We start from the raw sequence: 19,047 nt of genomic DNA on the forward strand, positions 1-19,047 counted from the left end.
AAAAAGGCACATTTCTACCTTGTTATATCCTTACAAGGCGACCAAAATGGACAGCTAGATACAAAAGAAGTCATACTGGAGAAGTCCGTTTATATTCAAACAGAGGTAAAATTAATCATAATGATCAAAAACAAAATACTGGGTTCAGGGAATGGTGCATAGAGGGGAGGAAAGCCATGAGAATTGACCAGGAAGAGGATGGGGGTGGTGGGGCTCAATAAAGAGTGTTGAAAATATACTCAGTCTTCATCTGAAGAGAGATTACTGTGTGTGTGTGTTTGTGTGGGTGTGTTCGTGCAGGTACACAGGGGTAAGCATGCATTCACATACAAAAAATTCAAGTGTTGCTTAAGATTTGTGTACTTTCTGTATATTATGGCTCAATAATTTTTTTTTAAACAATGAAAGATTGTTTTAAACTAGCTATCTTGTTGAGGGCTTTTGTTTTATTCTAAGCATTTTTAAGGTCACCTGACCATTCAAGCATGAGGTTTGGTTGTTGGGGAGTAAGAAGTAGGAATCTGACTGCAATCTGAAGACCTTGATATTTGTCCCATACTCGTCACCTGTCATATGAATGAGAAGCTGGGAGAAAGAAGAGTAAAATACACACATAACTTTGAAGAAAGATAAGAAATTCAGGAACTACTTACTTCTACAATGTCGTCATCAAACAACAACCAAAACTCATGACTCTTAACTATTGCAATATAATGACCTCGATTGGGACCACTAAAACAAAGAGAAAGGAAAGTTAATTTTATACAATGTTTATTAATACCATTCTTCTATGCCCTCAACTTCATGTTCTATAAAGTAGGATAATAACTGAAACTGACAAAAAATACCCCTTTATCTATTCTTCCCCAAAATATCAAGCTACATTGATGTGAACTGGCATTCAATTTTAAAATCAAGTAATTATTACTCTACTTTGAGATATAACTAGCATTCTATTTATATAAAGCTATGCTATTCAAATTATTTGTTGTATCTGTAATAATTATTTTTAAAATAGTTTTCAAATTTGTTTCTATGAAAAATTTAAATATATCTATTTTTTTAGCATTTTGAGGGAATGACAGGGGGCCAGAGCCCCCGAGCCAAACTATAGAACAACGCATGTAGAATTCTTTTTTGTCTTATTACCTTGGCCATAGTTTTTCTCTTGAGGAAAGAACATGCGATGCCTTAAAAAGCAGATATCAAATCTATAGTTCTAAAATCAAGCTTGACCTTCATAAACTTCTTTAAAAATAAATGACATTGTATAAGGATTATCAGTGCTATTTTTAAGTACCTCGATCTTAGCAACATTATTTGAATTGTCTCTGCATTTCATTTTAAACAATTCTGCAATAAATCTAGAAATGCATAAAAATGCAAGTGGGATTATTTCTAAAAAATACTTTGCTTTATAAAGGACATGGCAAAGATTTTAATCTCTCCCAGTTTATGTATGACTTATTATAAAAGCTTCTATATAATTCTTTATTAAGTTATATTTCTGTTGTAATTATTATAGAATTTGAGGTAATTTTTGATACAAATTGTGGTTTATGGTGAATATTATCTTAAAAGTAGCAACATCAGATAATAGAATAAGCAGCATCCTGTGTCTGTCTTGGCTCCTCTGATCCTGCTAGGTGAGACGAGTACCTTAGGTGACAAAATGACAAAAACAAGAATATAGAGGAAAATGCCTCAAAACTTTCTTTTAATGCTTTAAGGCTTTTAATGCTAAAACAAATCTTAAAAAAATAAGCTATAAATATGTATGTATATTTTCCCTGTTTCTATAGGGTTCCTCTAAGAATTTTTTTTTTTTTTTAAATTTGTAAGGTGGTGAACATGAAGAAAAATCCCAGAAAGGCTGAGGAACGGCACCTGAGAGAGAGGGAGACAAGTGGGCTGAGGGCTGGCAGGTATGAGACTGCAAAGGGGAGGAAGCATTCTCCTTTGGCAAAGAGGTAGTTTGAACAACAGACAAAAGTTAATTACAGAAACTATAATAAGATGAGGGAGGGCTGAAGCTAATACATTTATACCTAAGAAAGCTGTGAATTAGGGATTTGCATCCTGAACAGAAAACATGCTCGGTTCAGTACATATGAATGCCTCCTGTATTGGTTGCTGTGGGGATTAGAAAGACACCAACAATGCCCGGCCCTGAAAACACTGTGACTACAGCAGAGAACCCTCCAAAAACACAATATAGGGCCAAATAGGATATAAGAGTAGAGCTGCAAGGGTCGTGCAACCGACATATCTCATCCAGCAAGAGAGGAGGTGGGAGGGAGAGGGCTGAGGAGTCAAGGGGACCTGAGATGGGCTGCAAGGATCATACTTAATGATTCTGCAAGCACCTGCTAGAAATCTACTATGCCCTAGACATTAAGGAGAGAGAACGTGTGAGCTGGATTGGCACAGACTTATTAATGATAAGCATCCTCCAGAGTTGAAGGATGTGGCCAAAGCACACCCTTTATCCTTGCAAATGAAATATAACTATGAATAAATCTTATAAATAAAAAATAAGAAAGATCTGAAAATGTTATTTATCTTTTGTTAATGGACAAATTATTTCCTGTCTTAAGAAGTGTCTGTTCTCATAACGGAAAAAGACCTACAGAATGATAAATATAATAGAGTCTCAAAGCAGTAAGTAATGGCTAGCAGTGCGCAGCCAGAAGTTCTGTGAACACAGAGGCTTGGCACAAAATGGAGCCGGGCTGGACAGGACAGAAGAGCACCCAGGACATCCTCCAGAGAGGTTTAAAGGGCTGGGGAAGGGGAAAAGGCAGGGGGAATAACAGTGAGAGAAGAAGGAGTGCGGCAGGGGGCTCTGGTTGTGATCAGGAATCTCAGAGTTCGTGGCCTCCTGAGTAGAGCAATTCCAAAACTCTATCATAATCTAAGCAGACTGAAACTACTCACTGTTCCCGAATTTGAACATTAAGGAACCCTTAAAGAACATTAAGGGAGGACCTGAAAGGGCAACATGATGATGTTATTGTTATGCAAACGTAGCAGCAACTAAGTGATGTGCATTCCCCCTTTAAACCTACACCACAGCAAGGTCGTTAATTAATATTGTTTCCTTTTTAAACAAGTGAAAGCCGGCACTCAGGGAATTCTGTATGAAGTCATACCAGCCATAAATGGCAGGATCAGAACTGAAAGCCAGGTTTCTTGGACTCTAAAACCTCTGGGTTCAATCACTGCACCAAGGCTGTTTCCTCCATTCAGATGTCTCTACCCTTCCTTTAGAAAGAATGTTCCAAACATGGAAAAGGAAGATTACTGCTGAGGATGGGAGACTGGGAGGTAGGCCTGACAGGGACAGTGGAATTACAGCAAGGTGACCACCCTCCTGTGTCCTTACAGGTTCTGAACAGAAAGCTGGGAGGGACAGCTCAAGGTGAGAAAGTCAGGGACTTTTTTTTTCATTGGCTGTAACATCCTGTTGGTACAGCTTCCCCAAGCCATGGGGAAAAGAATGAGTGTCTCTTTTAAAATTATTACAGGAGGGCAGCCTGGGTGGCTCAGCGGTTTAGCGCCACCTTCAGCCCAGGGTGTGATCCTGGAGACCTGGGATCGAGTCCCATGTTGGGCTCCCTGCATGGAGCCTGCTTCTCCCTCTCTGTCTCTCATGAATAAAATCTTTAAAAAAAAATTATTACAGGAAATTCTAAACAACCAATGAAGACTGCATTTTCCAAATATAAATTTTGATTGTGTGATGCTCCTGTAGTTTTGAGAATTTTTTGAGCTATTTTATAAATCCACATACACAGAATGACATATCATACTAAACTATCAGGAAATAAATATACTGACTGATAAAATAAAAAAAACGTGTCTTTAAAGATGATTTCCAAAGCCATCTTAAATGTTTTCATAACCATGAACAATTAATCTCAGAAATAATTTATTTCGCAAAATCTATTTAGGCAGCATCATTTTTACCAACAAGAGGGAAAGAAAGAAGAAAAAAAGAAAAGAAAAAGAATAACAAAGAGGTCTTCAAGTTCCTTTATAGTACTATTTATAGAACAATAAAAATAAAATTTGGGCAATAATGTTTCAATATATAAAAGCTTAAGGAGGAAATAAGTATACTGTATCTGAAACACCCCATTTTGCAATCAAGTTACCCTGATACTGAAGCCCTGAAGGATAAGGAGGCCCGGAAGGTCCGCCCTGGAAGCACCTGGAACGATCCTGAACACCTGCCCCAATGGCCAGAGAGCCTCGCAGGCTCATCCCATGGATGCAGTTACCTTCCACAGTGAACCACCACGGCAACAAGGTCGTACATTCTGTCAGGATTGGTTGCATCGCCAGAGGTGTTAAACAGACGAAGTTCTAAAGGAAAAACTACCCGGTAAGACAGTTTTGTGTATCGATGAAGTTGATCCATGTATTTAAACCTCTTCAGGTGCAGAGCTAGAATCATGGGCAGTTTTTTAACTTTCATCCTATTCAAATAAACATGGAAACAAAATTTCATGAAAGGCATTCATACCACGTCCTTAAAAGAACTATCGAACTTTATGACTCCAGTAACAGTTTTAACATTCGCTTTTAATAGCCCAGCACTGCCCACTTTTGCATAGTTCTACCAATTATTTTTCTATTGGCGAAGCGACATTCTAAACATCTTAAGACTACTCACTCTGCCCATCACCACCAAACGACATAATCTGACTTTGCACTCCATATGGCTTCAAAATAGACAGACTGGCATCAGTTTTTTGTTAAGAAATCCTTATTCTGAAATACAGATCCCTAAGGATAAGGCTAACTGCATATGATACCAATGATGGGTGGAGGAAAACCAATTCCTTGCAGCTGCTTAACTTCTTTGGATGTAAGACTGAAAGCCATTTGTTCTATCAGTCTATATAATTCATAATGGCTGTAGAATGGGGCATAATGAGAAAAGCATTAAAGACCATTCCACGAACGGTGTTTGGCAGAGATAAGAAAGAACTCCATATTCAGAATAATGACTACATGTATTCTAGAAAGAGAGTTAAATAATCTGCAAATTTAGGAGATAAGTCTTTAACTATAAAACTGGTTATCCTCCACATTCTAAATAATCTTTATTTACCCTTAAATGCCATTTCTTCCTGACATGACTTCTCTGCTCCTACTTTCCTAAAGAGTTTATTCTTCTGAAGGTTCAGCTCAAATGTTGTAACCCCTGGCATAAATAACTCCCCCATAAGCACTTCACAGAATCACTGTGTGTGTGTGTGTGTGTGTGTATACACAGTTTATGACACTATAAAATATTTAGATTATGAGTCTTTCTCTTCTAGGATCTGAGATCTTGGCAGGTAGAAACCTTTTTTTTTTTTTTCTTCACTTTATTTCTCTATCAAGCAACATGCCTGGCACATGACAGATACTTGACAAATGTTGTGGAACTGAATTCTCTATGTGTTCAATGAAGCAAAACACTTTTCATAATTAAAAGATGAAATTTACTAAGCCATTGCCTCTAATGAAGTGAAAACAAGAACCATTCTATAGCACTACATTAAATCTGCATCCCACAAATCTTAAATGTGGTGGGCACCTTATTTTTGCAGAAACATTTACTATTCTACCCTGGCCTTTGAAAAACATTAGCAAGAATAAGCATAAGCAGATAATCATTCCTATAAAGAAATCTAGCAGTAAGGATTCTTTATGGCCTTTGCCTCAGTAATTCCACTTTCAGAACTGAAATGTATCATCTCAAATGCAAGATTTCTGGAAAAAAAAAATCACATCTAGAGTTATTTTATATTGTGAAAAACTGGGAAAATCCTAGATATAGGCATATCAAAGATATTGTGGGTTCAGTTCCAGACCACTACAGTAAACATCACAATAAGGCCAGTGAAATGAAATTTTTGGTTTTCCAGGACATACAAAAGTTAGATTTACGCTATACTGTAACTAATAAATGTGCAAAAGCATTATGTTCAGAAAAACAATGCAGATACCTTAATTTAAAGCTATCTCATTGCTAAAGAAAAAGTAAACCACCATCTAATCCTTTAACAAGTCATAATCTTTTTGCTGAAGAAGAGGATCTTGGCTCACTGTTGATGACTGTTGACTCATCAGGGTGGTGGCTGCTAAAGGCTGGGGTGGCTGTAGCAATTTCTTAAAAGACAACAATCAAGCTTGCCATCTTGACCCTCTCTTCCTTTCATGAACAATTTCTTTGTAGCATGGGATGCTGTTCGAGAGCATTTCATCCACAGAACTTCTTTCAACCTGAGAGTCCATCTTTCAAACCCTGCCGCTGTTTTATCAGCTAGGTTGATGTAATATCCTAAATCCTTTGTTGTCACTGCAACAATCTTCACAGCATCCTCACCAAGAGTAGATTCCATTTCAAGAAACCACTCTTTGTTCATCCATAAGCAGCAGCTCCTCATCCGTTTGAGTTTGATCATAAGATGGCAGCAATGTGGTCCCATCTTCAGGCCCCACTTCTAATTCCAGTTTTCTTGCTGTATCTAGCACATGTAGTTACTGCCTCCACTGACGTCCTGAACACCTCCCCTCCAAGTCCTCTGTGAGGGTGGGAACCAACTTCTTCCAAACTCCAAACAGAATGTTATTTTGACCTCTTCCCATTTTTCTTAATGGCATTCCATTTCCAGAAAGTTTTCCATTGACTGCCCAGATCCATCAGAGGGATCACTTTCTATGGCAGCTAGACTTATGAAATATATTTCTTGAAAGACTGGAAAATCAAAATAACTCCTTGATTCCTAGGCTGTGGAATAGATGCTGTGTCACAGGCAGGAAAACATTCATCTTGTTCATCTTCATCAGAGCTCTTGGGTGACCAGGTGCATTATCAATGAAGAAACAATATTTGAATCTTTTTTTTTTTTCCCTGAGCAGCAGGTCTTTACAGTGGGCTTCAAATATTCAGTAAACCATGTTGTAAACAGATGTGCTGTCATCCAGGCTTTGTGGTCCCACTCATAGAGGACAGAATAGATTTTGCATCATTCTGAAAGGCCCTAGGATTTTCAGAATGGTCAATGTACACTGGCTTCAACTGAAGTCATCAGCTGCATTAGCTCCTAACCAGAGAGTCAGCCTGTCCTTTGAAGGCTTCTCTAGCTATGAAAGTCTTGATGGCATCATCTTCCAACAGAGAGTTGTTTTGTCTACATTGAAAATCTATTTTTCAGATTAGCCACCTTCATCAATTACCTTAGCTAGACCTTTTGGGTACCTCACTGCAGCTTCTACACCACCATTTTGCTACTTCACCCTGTACTTTGTTCTGGAGCTGGTTTCTTTCCTTAAACCTCAGGAACCAACCTCTGCCAGCTTCAAACTTTTCTTCTACAGCATCCTCACTTCTCTCAGCTCTCATAGAATGACAGAGTTAAGGCCTTACTCTAGATTGGGCATTGGCTTAAAGGAACAATATGGCTGGTTTCCTCTTCTGTTCAGACCACTCGAACTTTCTCTGTATCAGCAAATAAAACTATTTCGCCTTCTTATCTATCATTCATGTGTTCACTGGAATAGCACTTATAATGCCCTTCAAGAACTTTTGCCTTTGCACTCACAACTTGGCTGACGTTTGGCACAAAACACCCAGCTTTTACTCTGTCTCAGCTTTCAACAGGTCTTCCTAAGGTTAATCATTTCTAGCTTTTGATTCAAATGTAAGAGACGTGACTTTTCCTTTCACTTCAGCACTTAGAGGCCACTGTAGGGTTACCAACTGGCCTAATTTCCATATTGTTGTGTCTTGGAGAACAGAGGCCAGAGGAAAGGAAAAGATGTGGAAGGATGGCCGGTGGATGGAGCAGTCAAATCACACATTTGTCAAGGAAGCTCATCATCATATACAGGCACTGTTTGTGGTATCCCCAAACAGCAAGAGATATGTAGCTGGATTCAGTTTGCTAATGTGTTGATTTTCACATCTTTGAAATATCACAAGAGGGGTATTACTGGTCTGTAATTTTCTTGTAATACCTTTGTCAGGTTTTGGTATCAGGTTTATGCTGGTCTTAAAAATGCATTGGTGATCATTCCCTCTTGTATGAAGGAGTTTGTATAAGATTTATTGTGCTTTGCTTTATTGCACTTCACAGATTACTGCCTGTTTTTTACAAGTTGAAGGTTTATGGCATCCCTGAGTCAAGCAAGTCTATTGATGCCCGTTTTCCAACATACAAACCTCACCTGGTGATGATATAACAGTTCTACTAAATAGAATGATGATTTTTTTCCTCATGTTTTTTCTAAAGACTAATAACTGTAAAAATGGGAAGATTCCTTTATATTTTAGCAAAGTAATAATAAATATGTAACAAGCATCTTAAAATATTAGCATAGCATATTTCTCCTGAAGATTTTGGACTGCTAGCCTCCAGAATCCTAATACATTTCTGCTGTTTATAATCCCCCCAGTCTAGTGTTGTGTTCCAGCAGTCTCAAAGGACTGAGGCAGGGTATGTGTGCCAGGGGTGGTTGGGGATGTTGACTACAATGTGGCGACAAAATACTCACTGCTGACATGACACTAACCATGAGTAGGACCTGCACATGGAAGAGTAAGATATGGATCTAGTTATGAAAATGGAGCAAATGGGAAGAACTTGCCCTCAGAAATAAGAATCTCAATTACTACATCAGGGCAGCAGAGACAGTGGCCACGATAACTTGATGCTGAGTGGCCTGGGCACTGCACAAGTCTTCCCCAATGCCTCATACAGACAGCACTGGGCCTGGAAGTGGGTTAGGCTAAAGATGGCATCAAGGGAGCAAGGAGTGAAGAGAGGAAGGATGTGTAGCAGAAAATCAGTCAGGTTGGCTCAACTCCCAGTCCAGCCACTCATGATCAGATCCCCATCTAAGGCAGAGAGGAGGGACAGAGGAGCACCACTCCAGCACCAATCCCACCCCAATGCCCAGATGACAGGAAAACACCACCTGAAACAAAGCCATCAAATCCTCTCATTTCAGTTCCCCAGGGACATCACTTCGCTTTTACCCATATGCTTTATCCACCCATTGGACAGCTTATGGTTGTTTCACCTACATTTACCAAGCTGGTATTTTTCCTGCACTGTGCTATATATAGTTCAAAAGGTGTGCTATATAAAAAGGAGTCTAGGCTATGTGCAGGTAAATTCTTTTTATAGCTAGATAAAAAGATAAATTTATTTATCTATTATCTATTTATCTATTATTTATTTATCTATTCTGAGGGTCTCCTCAGAGTCTATAATATGAAGCATGAATAAATAATGAAGAGGAAACTTTATTATATAGCAAATTCAATTGATCATGGAATATTTATTTTATGGTAACATTTCCAGAAATCGTTCTTTGGTATTCCAAGACTGAAACCTTTGGTTTTGAAGACATTGTCTTTACCTTAATACAAACAGATATATTCTGAATGAAGACCAAACCATATGCATTTTTCTGTGGTTAAAACACACATAACATAAACTTTACCATCTTAACCCTTTCTAGATGTATACTAGTGTTCCCGACAAAGCACACTGTTGCACAACAGATCTCTAGAAATTTTTCATCTTGCAAAATGAAACTCTACACCCACTGAACAACTCCCCTTTTCCCCTTCCCCTTAGATCCTGGCAACCATCATTTCACTTGGTTACTAAAAATGTCACTAAAGATTCCCCATGTAACTGGAATTACACAGAATTTGCCTTTTTGTGATTAGCTTATTTCACTTATCATAATATGCTCAAGACCCATCCATGTTGCAGTATGACAAACTTTCCTTCTCCTTGAAGGCTGAATAATACCCCACTAGATGTTCATCCTACATTTTATCCTTTCATCTGTTGATGGACATTTAAGTTGTTTCCACCTCTTGGTTATTGTAAACAATGTAGCAATAAACACAAGACTGCATATAATCTCTTTAATACTCTATTTCTAATTCTTTTGGATATATATGTAGAAGTAGGAATGCTGGGTCATGTGGTAAATTGTTTTTAATATTTTGAGGAACCTCCATATTGTTTTCCAAAGCAGCTACACCACTTTACATTCCCACCAACAGGGTACAAGGTTCCAATTTCTCCACATCTTTACCAACACATTATTTTCTCTTTTTCTGACGTGGTCATCCTAATAGTGTGACGTGATACCTCACTGTAATTCTAACTGGCAGTTCCCTGATGATTAGTGGCATTAAGTATCTTTTCATATGCTTGTTGGCCATTTGTTTATCTTCTTTGGAGAAATGTTTATTCGAGTTTTTCGCCCATTTTTAAATTGGGTGGTTGGTTTATGGTGTTGAGTTGTAAGAGTTCTTTCTATATTTTGGATATTAATCTCTTATCACATATTGGTTCTCAAATATTTTCTCCCATTCATGCCTTTTCACTGTTAATTTTTTTTGTCATGCATAAATTTTTAAGTTTGATATAGTCCCATCTGTCTATTTTTGCCTTTGTTGCTTGTGCTTTTGGTGTCATATTTTAAAAATGACTGTCTAATTCAATGGCAGGAAGATTTTCCCCCATGTTTTTTTCTAGGACTTTTATAGTTCAGGTCTTATGTTTAGATCTTTAATCCATTTTTTTTTAATTTTTTTTTTTTATTTATTTATGACAGTCACACAGAGAGAGAGAGAGAGGCAGAGACACAGGCAGAGGGAGAAGCAGGCTCCATGCACCGGGAGCCCGACGTGGGATTCGATCCCGGGTCTCCAGGATCGCGCCCTGGGCCAAAGGCAGGCGCCAAACCGCTGCGCCACCCAGGGATCCCCTTTAATCCATTTTGAATTAAGTTTTGTGTATGGTGTAAGAGTCCAATTTCATTCTTTTGCATATGGATATCAGTGTTTCCAAAACATTTGTTGAAGAAACTATACTTTTCCTTGGCATACTTGTAGATCACCTGACCATGTAAGTGAGGGTTTATTTCTGGGTTCTCTATTCTGTTCCGTTGGTCTACATGTTTGTCTTTATCTATAGTACCACACCGTTTTAACTACTGTAGCTCTGTAATATGTTTTCAAGTTAGAAAGTAGGAGGCCTCCAGCTTTGTTTTTCTTTCGGTATTGTTTTGGCTTTAAAACTCCTTTCTAAGATTTCCCATGTGAATTTGGATGTTTTTTTTTCCCTATTTCATCAAAAAATGCCATTGAGATTTTGGTAGAGATTAAACTGAATCTATGGTCTGCTTTGGGAAGTATGACCATTTAAACAATATTAAGTCTTCCAATCCATAAACATAGGATCCCTTTTCCATTATTTGTATGTATCTTTTTTAATTTCTTTCAGCAATATTTTATAGTTTTCTGTGTACAAGTCTTTAGCCTCCTGGATTAAATCAACTTCTAAGTATTTTAATCTTTTTTGGTGCTATTGTAAGTGGGATTATTTTGTTTAACTTTCTTTTTTAGATTGTTCACTGTTAGTGTACAGAAACGCAACAGACTTTCACATGTCCACTGTATCTGCACCTCTGCTGAACTTATTCTAATTTTTTGTTGCTGTTGTTTAATCTGTATATAAGGTTTTCTGTATATAAGACTGTATCATCTGTGAACAGAGATAATCTGACTTCTTCCTTTCTCATCTGGATGACTTTTATTTCTTATTCTTGCCTAACTGCTCTGCTCAGGACTTCCAATACTATGCTGAATAAAAGTGGCAACACTAGGTACATCCTTGTCTTGTTTCTGATCCTGAGGGAAAAAAAGCTCTTCAGTTTTTCACCACTGGGGATAATGTTAGCTATGGGCTTGTCACAGATGGCCCTCTTTATGTTAAGGTATGTTCCTTCTAGTCCTAGTTTGTTGAGTGTTTTTTATCATGGACAGGTGCTGAATTTTGTCAAATGTTTTTTCTCTATCCACTGAGATGATCGTGTGGCTTCTGTCCTTCAGACCAAAACCATCCATCCATCCCTCCATCCTAAATAGAGAGAGACCATGCCAGAACAGGAGAGGGGGATAGGGGCGAAGGGAGAGGGAGAGAAGAATTCTAAGCGGGCTCCACAAGGCAGGGCTGGTCTCATGACCCTAAGATCATGACCTGAGTCCAAATCAAGAGTCGGACACTTAACTGAATGAGCCACTCAGGGGCCCCCAAACTAAAAACTTTTAAAGTCAAACTGATTTTTGTTTCTTTAATAAGAACTACAATCTGCATATCCAACACAATCTTATTCTGTTATTCTGAGACTAGAAACTATAGACTTTTACAGCTGGTAGGGATCTTAGATGTCAACTAATCCAAGTGAGACCCAGAAAGATTAAATGGCTTGCCCAATATCTCAACGGAAGTTACCAGAAAGGCTAACACTATATCCTAGTAGAAAATAGATAATTTTCTCTATTGCTGTCTTTCCAAACAACTTATCCTACAGAAATACTCTAAAACCTGTGTGAAAATGTAGAAGGAAATTACCAACACTAAAAAGGAAAAACTAGGGATCCCTGGGTGGCTCAGTGGTTTACTGCCTGCCTTCTGCCCAGGGCGTGATTCTGGAGTCCCCGGATCGAGTCCCACATGAGACTCCCTGCATGGAGCCTGCTTCTCCCTCTGCCTATGTCTCTGCCTCCCTCTCTCTCTCTCATGAATAAATAAAATCTTTAAAAAAAAAAAAAAAAGAAAAGAAAACTAGAAATGATACCTATGCTGTCACTGAAACTGGGGATTTAATTTTGACTTCATGGTTTTTCAATATGGATAGATCAGTAGGCAAGATAAACAGGTATGGATGTAAGCATATGTATAGTACATATATATGTACACACACCATCCAGCTCTGTCCACTAAGGGGGCTCAGGAGCATAGATATCTCAGTATCAGTGAGTACATCTATACCAAAGTCCTGCTTTCTAAACCTCATTCTCCTCCTAAAAGAAACCAGGCCTCCTTGGATAAATGGCTGGTACCAGAGTGGGGGCAAGGAAGTACCAAATGAGCCTGGACTTGTTCGTGCCAGAAAGTAAAGAAGCACTCGAGAATGATGGGGCATGTCAAAAAGACAGGTGCCAGCTTGAAGGGGCTCCCATTGCCAAAGCTGGGATAATTCGCACATGAAAATAAGAATGGAAATGGATCATAATCCACTGAAGAAAAAAATCCTTGACTCCATGCTGAGAGTTACAAAATAAAAAAAAAAAAAATTATATATATATATATATAAGTCTGATGAGGAATGGGTATATTTACAATCTCAAAACAGCTCCACACAAAATACTTATGAATTCTATAAATGGGCAAACTAGCTTAACAGTGAAGAACTCTGGGAGACATCACCTTAATCAAATGTTCAAAGGATAAAAACACCGGTAATAGGATGTGCAGATTTTTAAAGTCAAGAAAAGACTGTTTCAAATGTAAAAACACTAAAGAGACATGAAAACTAAATGTAATGTGTGTTTCTGGACTGGATACATTTTTTCTATGAAAGACATTACTGGGGCATCTGTGCTAATAAATAAGCACTATAAGAACAGTAACATATTGATGTTACTTTCCCCATGTGGGTGAATATGGCAAGAGGAAATAGCTTGTTGGTAGGAAATAGCCACTCAACTGTCCAGGATCACAGAACATCATATCAGGACCGTACTTTCAAATGCTTCTGGGTAAAAAAGCATTCTTGGTACTATACATACAATTTTTCTTTGATCTTGAGATTGTTTCAAAACAAAAAGTAAAATAACAAGAACAATGATGATGATTCCATTCTGTGATACCAAAGAAAAGAAGATACAAGATCCTTTGTAGGAACAGCAGAAGCTAGGGTAGGGAGTGAGGAAAGTATTTTTCCCCTTATCTCACCTTACCAAGAAAAAAGTTTACATAAGCAGGCAAGCTTCAAAGTTAAGTATTTTAACTGTATTGGTTTATGATTCTTAAGCAACTTTTATTAAGTGTAGAAAATCACCTGAGGATGCAGAGTTGAATATTGTTTGTCTAGCAATAATAACTTAGTGGGTCTTAATTATTTAATGATAAAATTAAGAATTTTTACTCAATGTAAATTTTCACATATCACTTTTAGCTAGAAAGGCCCATCTACAACACCTACTGTCAGAGAATCACTAAAAAAATTTAAAAATACTAAATTACCGTTTGTGTGCTTCCTGTTTGCTGCGACATTCTTCACAGTAATATTTGTATTCACTGCACAGAGTTTCTGTGTTGCTAAAACCCCTGTGTAAAATTCAAAATAAACTGTATCAGAAAACCATGTATCCATTTAAAAATACTTTAAGCCAAAGATATTTATTAAATTTCAAAATAAGTAACTCTACCATTACCTTAAGCAGTGAGTGATCGATGTGTTTTGTTCCACGTCAACAGAAAGGTCTAAAAAATCTTCATCTTTGCTGCTTATCTGTAAAAATAGGGAATTACCTTTGATTTCTTTAAATATCAGTAAATCACTGCTCTGAAATGACAGAATTAAATGCATTCTATTATTAGTTGTAAGTACATTAGAGTTCTTTTTCCCCAAGTTCCAAAGAAATCTACTTGGTTGGGATTATCCAAAAGGACACTGAATGAATGACTCTCGTCATATGTACAGGTTAAACAGCAAAGTACATCTGTGACTTATTTCCCTTACTGGCAAAAGCTATGATGTGAAATCCCACTACTTTCCAAAACCTTGGTATTATTGTAAAGCATGAAACAAACTGCCCATATATACTAATTCTTTAAAAAAAAAATAGGCTAAGACTGAATGGGGATGCCTGGCAAAGGGCATGACACCTGTGTTATCATTCAAGGAAATAATTTAGCCTATAATGCCAAATTATATTCCTCATTGGTGGCCTTCTTTAATCTTTCTCAAGAAAAAAATCTAACAAAGTTCTGTTTGAATTATGGGTTAATCATCTGATAAAAAAAATTTCATGTCATTACTTATTCATTGGAATTGGATTAGGACAGAACTTCAGGCATCAAATTTCCTTCAATGCTTAAGGTGAGCATGCAACAGATCTCTGACTGTGCTTCTCACCCATAATGGCTATACACCTAGCATAGCAAATGTGTTCCTACTTCAATAGTGCATCAGTTTTATAAGCTCAGTATCATTAATTTGTGACAGATTACATGGCTGAATGTATTATGTACTTCCGTAAATAAGAGTAGCTAGGAGTACCATGTGCACAAGGTCTAGTGATCTGGGTCTCAAAAGATTCGGTGAAGTGAGACCAGAAGAAAGCATTATACAACAGAAGAACACAAGAAAAGGGTGCTATTACAGCAACCCAGCCCTCCTACCAACTGGGATATTAACAACTACAATACTAAAATCTGCCATATAAACACTGTTTTCTCCAAGAAGCCCACTCTGAACCTTCAAAAATCCTTCCCACTCCCACCTGGATAGGTCAGCTCTACTATCCTCTGACTCCCACGGACTCTTGTGCTTACCTGAACCATAACATATTGTACTGGAATTGCCTATCTTGTTGACCAGCCTGCACTACCCTATGAGCATCCTGAGATCAGAATCTACGTCCTGTTCATCTTCTGCCAACCTCTATTCATCTTCTACCTGGCATAATTGGTACGTAAATACCTAAACAAAACTAAATGAAATATAATTAAGTGATAAAAAGAAATGAGCTACAAAGCTACAAAAAGACATGGAAGTACTTTAAATACACATGTGAAAGAAGACCATCTGAAAAGGCCTCATATTCTATGATTCTAACTATATGACATTCTGGAAAAGTCAAAGCTATCAAGGCATTAGTGGTTGCCAGGAATTTGGGGAGGAAGGAGGGATGACTTTGTGAAACAGAGAGGATTTTTAGGTAAATCAAATTAAGATACTATAACCATAGATACATGTCATTATACATTTGTCACAACAAACGGAACCACAGAACAGACAACCCCAAGAGTGACTTCAATATGAATTACAGGGACAACTGGGTGGTTCAGTGGTTGAGTTCCTGCCTTCGGCCCAGGGCATGACCCTGCAAACCAGGGATCAAGTCCCACATTGGGCTCCCTGCATGGAGCCTGCTTCTCTCTCTCTCATAAAATCTTAAAAAAATATATGAATTACAGATTTTAGTTAATAATGTATCATGATTGGCCCATCAACTGCAATTAATGTACCTCATTAATCAAGAAATTATAAGGGAAAGTGGAAGACAGGAGATATTTGGGAACTTTCTGTACTTCCCACTCAATTTTTCTTACATCTATTACTTAAAAAAAGAATAGTTTATTAGTCTCCACTAGTGAATATTTATCTGATTCAGTCAAACAAGTAATTATGTCAAACAAGTAATTATATTATTCTTCCAAACATCCACAAAATATGTCTTACTTTTCTTGCTTGTGGACTCTCTTTCCCAATGGGCAATGCTATTCACCTATGCTATTAAGAACTAGTCATAAAACCATCATCATAGTAATGACTGGATTAGGCAAAAATCCTCAGTGGATGCTAAATCCTAGGGGAGATTCTGATGAACAAGGTATTTGTGTCTCCCCACTGACTGGCTACTAGTTACCAGGACAAAAGAACCAGTCATTATCAACTAGAGACACCGAACAACACCTTGAATGGGAGATCAAAATTAATTTCACCAATGAGAGGCAGATGGATAGTGTGCCAGGTGTGAAACCCTGAGAAAGATACAACAGTAACTGAATCACTGCAGCCAAGAATGCATACCTGGATCTAAGCAGAAGGAAACATTAGACAAACTCAGTAGGCGAAATGTTAATTTTTTTTAAAAAGGACATATTCTTAAAAATGTAGGTATCACAGAAGACAAAAACAAAAACCAAAAAACTATGTTCCAGATTAAAGGAGGCTAAAGAAAACAACTAGATGCAATGCAAACTACTAAACTCTAAAGTGGATTCTGTATGAAGGGTAAGAAACACTATAAAGGGCACTGTTGGTTCCATTGGCAAAATTGAAAAACAGATGCCTGATCTTTCATTCCTCAAATGAGAAATGAGGTAACCAGGTAATGATAAAACAAAAGGATCGGGTTATCTGATCCCACATAAAATCCATTTTCAAGCTTCTTCCCTACTGCTCATCCTTACAAAGTACCCAACAAGTATGTGGTTTCCCTTAGTTGAGTGTACACAGCATGCTTTAGTCTTTATTCCAGCAATAAACATAACTGTAGAGAAAGGGAAAATAAATTCATGTACCTCCCTGACCTGTAAATTTCTTATGAGCTTAAAAAGACAAAGACATATAATTTCCAGAACATGGCTCCATGGGCTTTTATACTGAAACAAAATAAAATACAATTGACTCTTGAACAATGCAGGGGTTAGGGGTGCCAAAACCTCCTACCCTCTTCCCTGCAGTCAGAAATCGTATATTAAGACTGACTCTTCAAAAAGCTAACTACTAATAGCCTCTGTTGGCCAGAAGCCTTACCAATAACATACTCAATTAACACACATTCTGTATATGTATCATAGTATGTATCACAATAAAGTCAGCTAGAGAAAATATTGAGAAAATCATAAAGAAAATACATTTATAGTAATATGTATTACTATATATACTATATATATACTATACATATATATACTATATAGTATATATACTATACATATATATACTATATATATATATACTATATATAAATCTACAAATAAGTGGACCCACACAGTTCGAACCCCTGTTGTTCAAAGGCCAACTTGTGGTCCAAACTGCAGTATTTTTCTGTCACCTCAGGTATTCACTGCTAATAAGTGGCATTAAAAAAGATATACAGAGAGTCCTTTCAACTGACAAGTTCATCTTTAATAATCCATTTATACTACACCTAAGAAATTACAACCTTCTCTCATACTCATCCTCAAAAAGCTTTTAATAAAAATGAGTTAAGTCTGCTCTACACAAAATTTTACGACATACTTACAGTTTCACAAGTAAGACATCGGGTTTCATTTGTCAATGTTCCCTGAAAAATCTCATGAACCCACGTTGGGTCTGGTGTGCTGTTGTTGTTCTCACTGTCAATATTACCGTTAGGTAAACGGCCATTTTGTTTTTCTTGCTTTCTCTCTTCTTGTAAAATATCGGCAATTGTATTTAGAAGGTAATTTAAGAATTCATGGGCATCTTGTTGCATGTAGTTGTCAAAAAGTTCTAAAAATAAAAATATATTAGAGATTTACCTTAGAATTAGTAACTTCATTAAAACTAAACTTAAATATCTAGTATTCTATCAGAACTAAGTTCAACCGATTGGTATTGTTAGTCATATACAAGAAATAGATTACCTTTCACATAAAAGTATGACTAAACTGGGAGAAAATACAGATAAGATGAATGTGAATCCTCATTTTAAAGCAACAATACTAAGTAATCCACAAGAAAAGGGCAAAACAAATCCTATCCTCATACATATAATGGAATGAGGATATTATGGAAGAGATCAGAAACAATTGCTTTTTATTAGCTCATCTTATTATTCCACAAAGATTATAATATGGCAAGTTTATTTTTTATGTATATATTTATTTGACACAGCAAGTTTTAAAACAGAAGCTAGACAACCTTTTGCAAATGCAAAGCCAATTTTGTAAGAGCTACATAGAAAGTCTGTTGAAATGATAATGACTGGATCATGCCTTCTAGGGATTCAGTCAAAGGTGAGGCCTATAATCTGGGACTTTTCAGTGTCTCCAGGTGACCTTGATCTGCAGTAGGAATCAAAAAGGTATCACAAATTATCTATTCAAGCCAAATAATCTCTAAAATGTGAGATTTTACAACTCTATGAAATGTTCCCCTGTTAACTATATAAAATCAATGAATATAATGGAAAAACAGTCACTAACATGAAGGGCTTTATACCCTGCACCTGACATGACACAACCTAAAACTGAAAGGTAAAGACTTCATAGGCAGTATCCTCTTTGATCTTTTTAACACTCTGCGACACTGTTATTATCTTCCAAATGAGGGAACAGGATCAGAGAGGGAAAGTCCTATTGCCAGAAAGTGGCAGGCCCAGGACACAAACCCGGCAGTCTGACTCCACAAACT

General features: G+C 37.2%; 1 protein-coding gene across 2 annotated transcripts in view; it reads right to left on the reverse strand.

Moving 5' to 3' along the window:
- Positions 1-19,047, reverse strand: part of USP12 (ubiquitin specific peptidase 12) — an 88,013-nt gene that overhangs the window by 3,854 nt on the left and 65,112 nt on the right. For both annotated transcript variants that reach the window (XM_041766370.1, XM_041766372.1), the window contains 5 exons: positions 17,915-18,144; positions 14,312-14,388; positions 14,121-14,204; positions 4,284-4,481; positions 654-732 (listed from right to left, as the gene is read on the reverse strand). In XM_041766370.1, coding sequence (XP_041622304.1) covers positions 654-732; positions 4,284-4,481; positions 14,121-14,204; positions 14,312-14,388; positions 17,915-18,144 — 668 coding nt within the window. The remainder of the gene's footprint in view (positions 1-653; positions 733-4,283; positions 4,482-14,120; positions 14,205-14,311; positions 14,389-17,914; positions 18,145-19,047) is intronic.

Source organism: Vulpes lagopus, chromosome 8 (assembly GCF_018345385.1).
Source record: "Vulpes lagopus strain Blue_001 chromosome 8, ASM1834538v1, whole genome shotgun sequence".
Taxonomy (NCBI): domain Eukaryota; kingdom Metazoa; phylum Chordata; class Mammalia; order Carnivora; family Canidae; genus Vulpes; species Vulpes lagopus.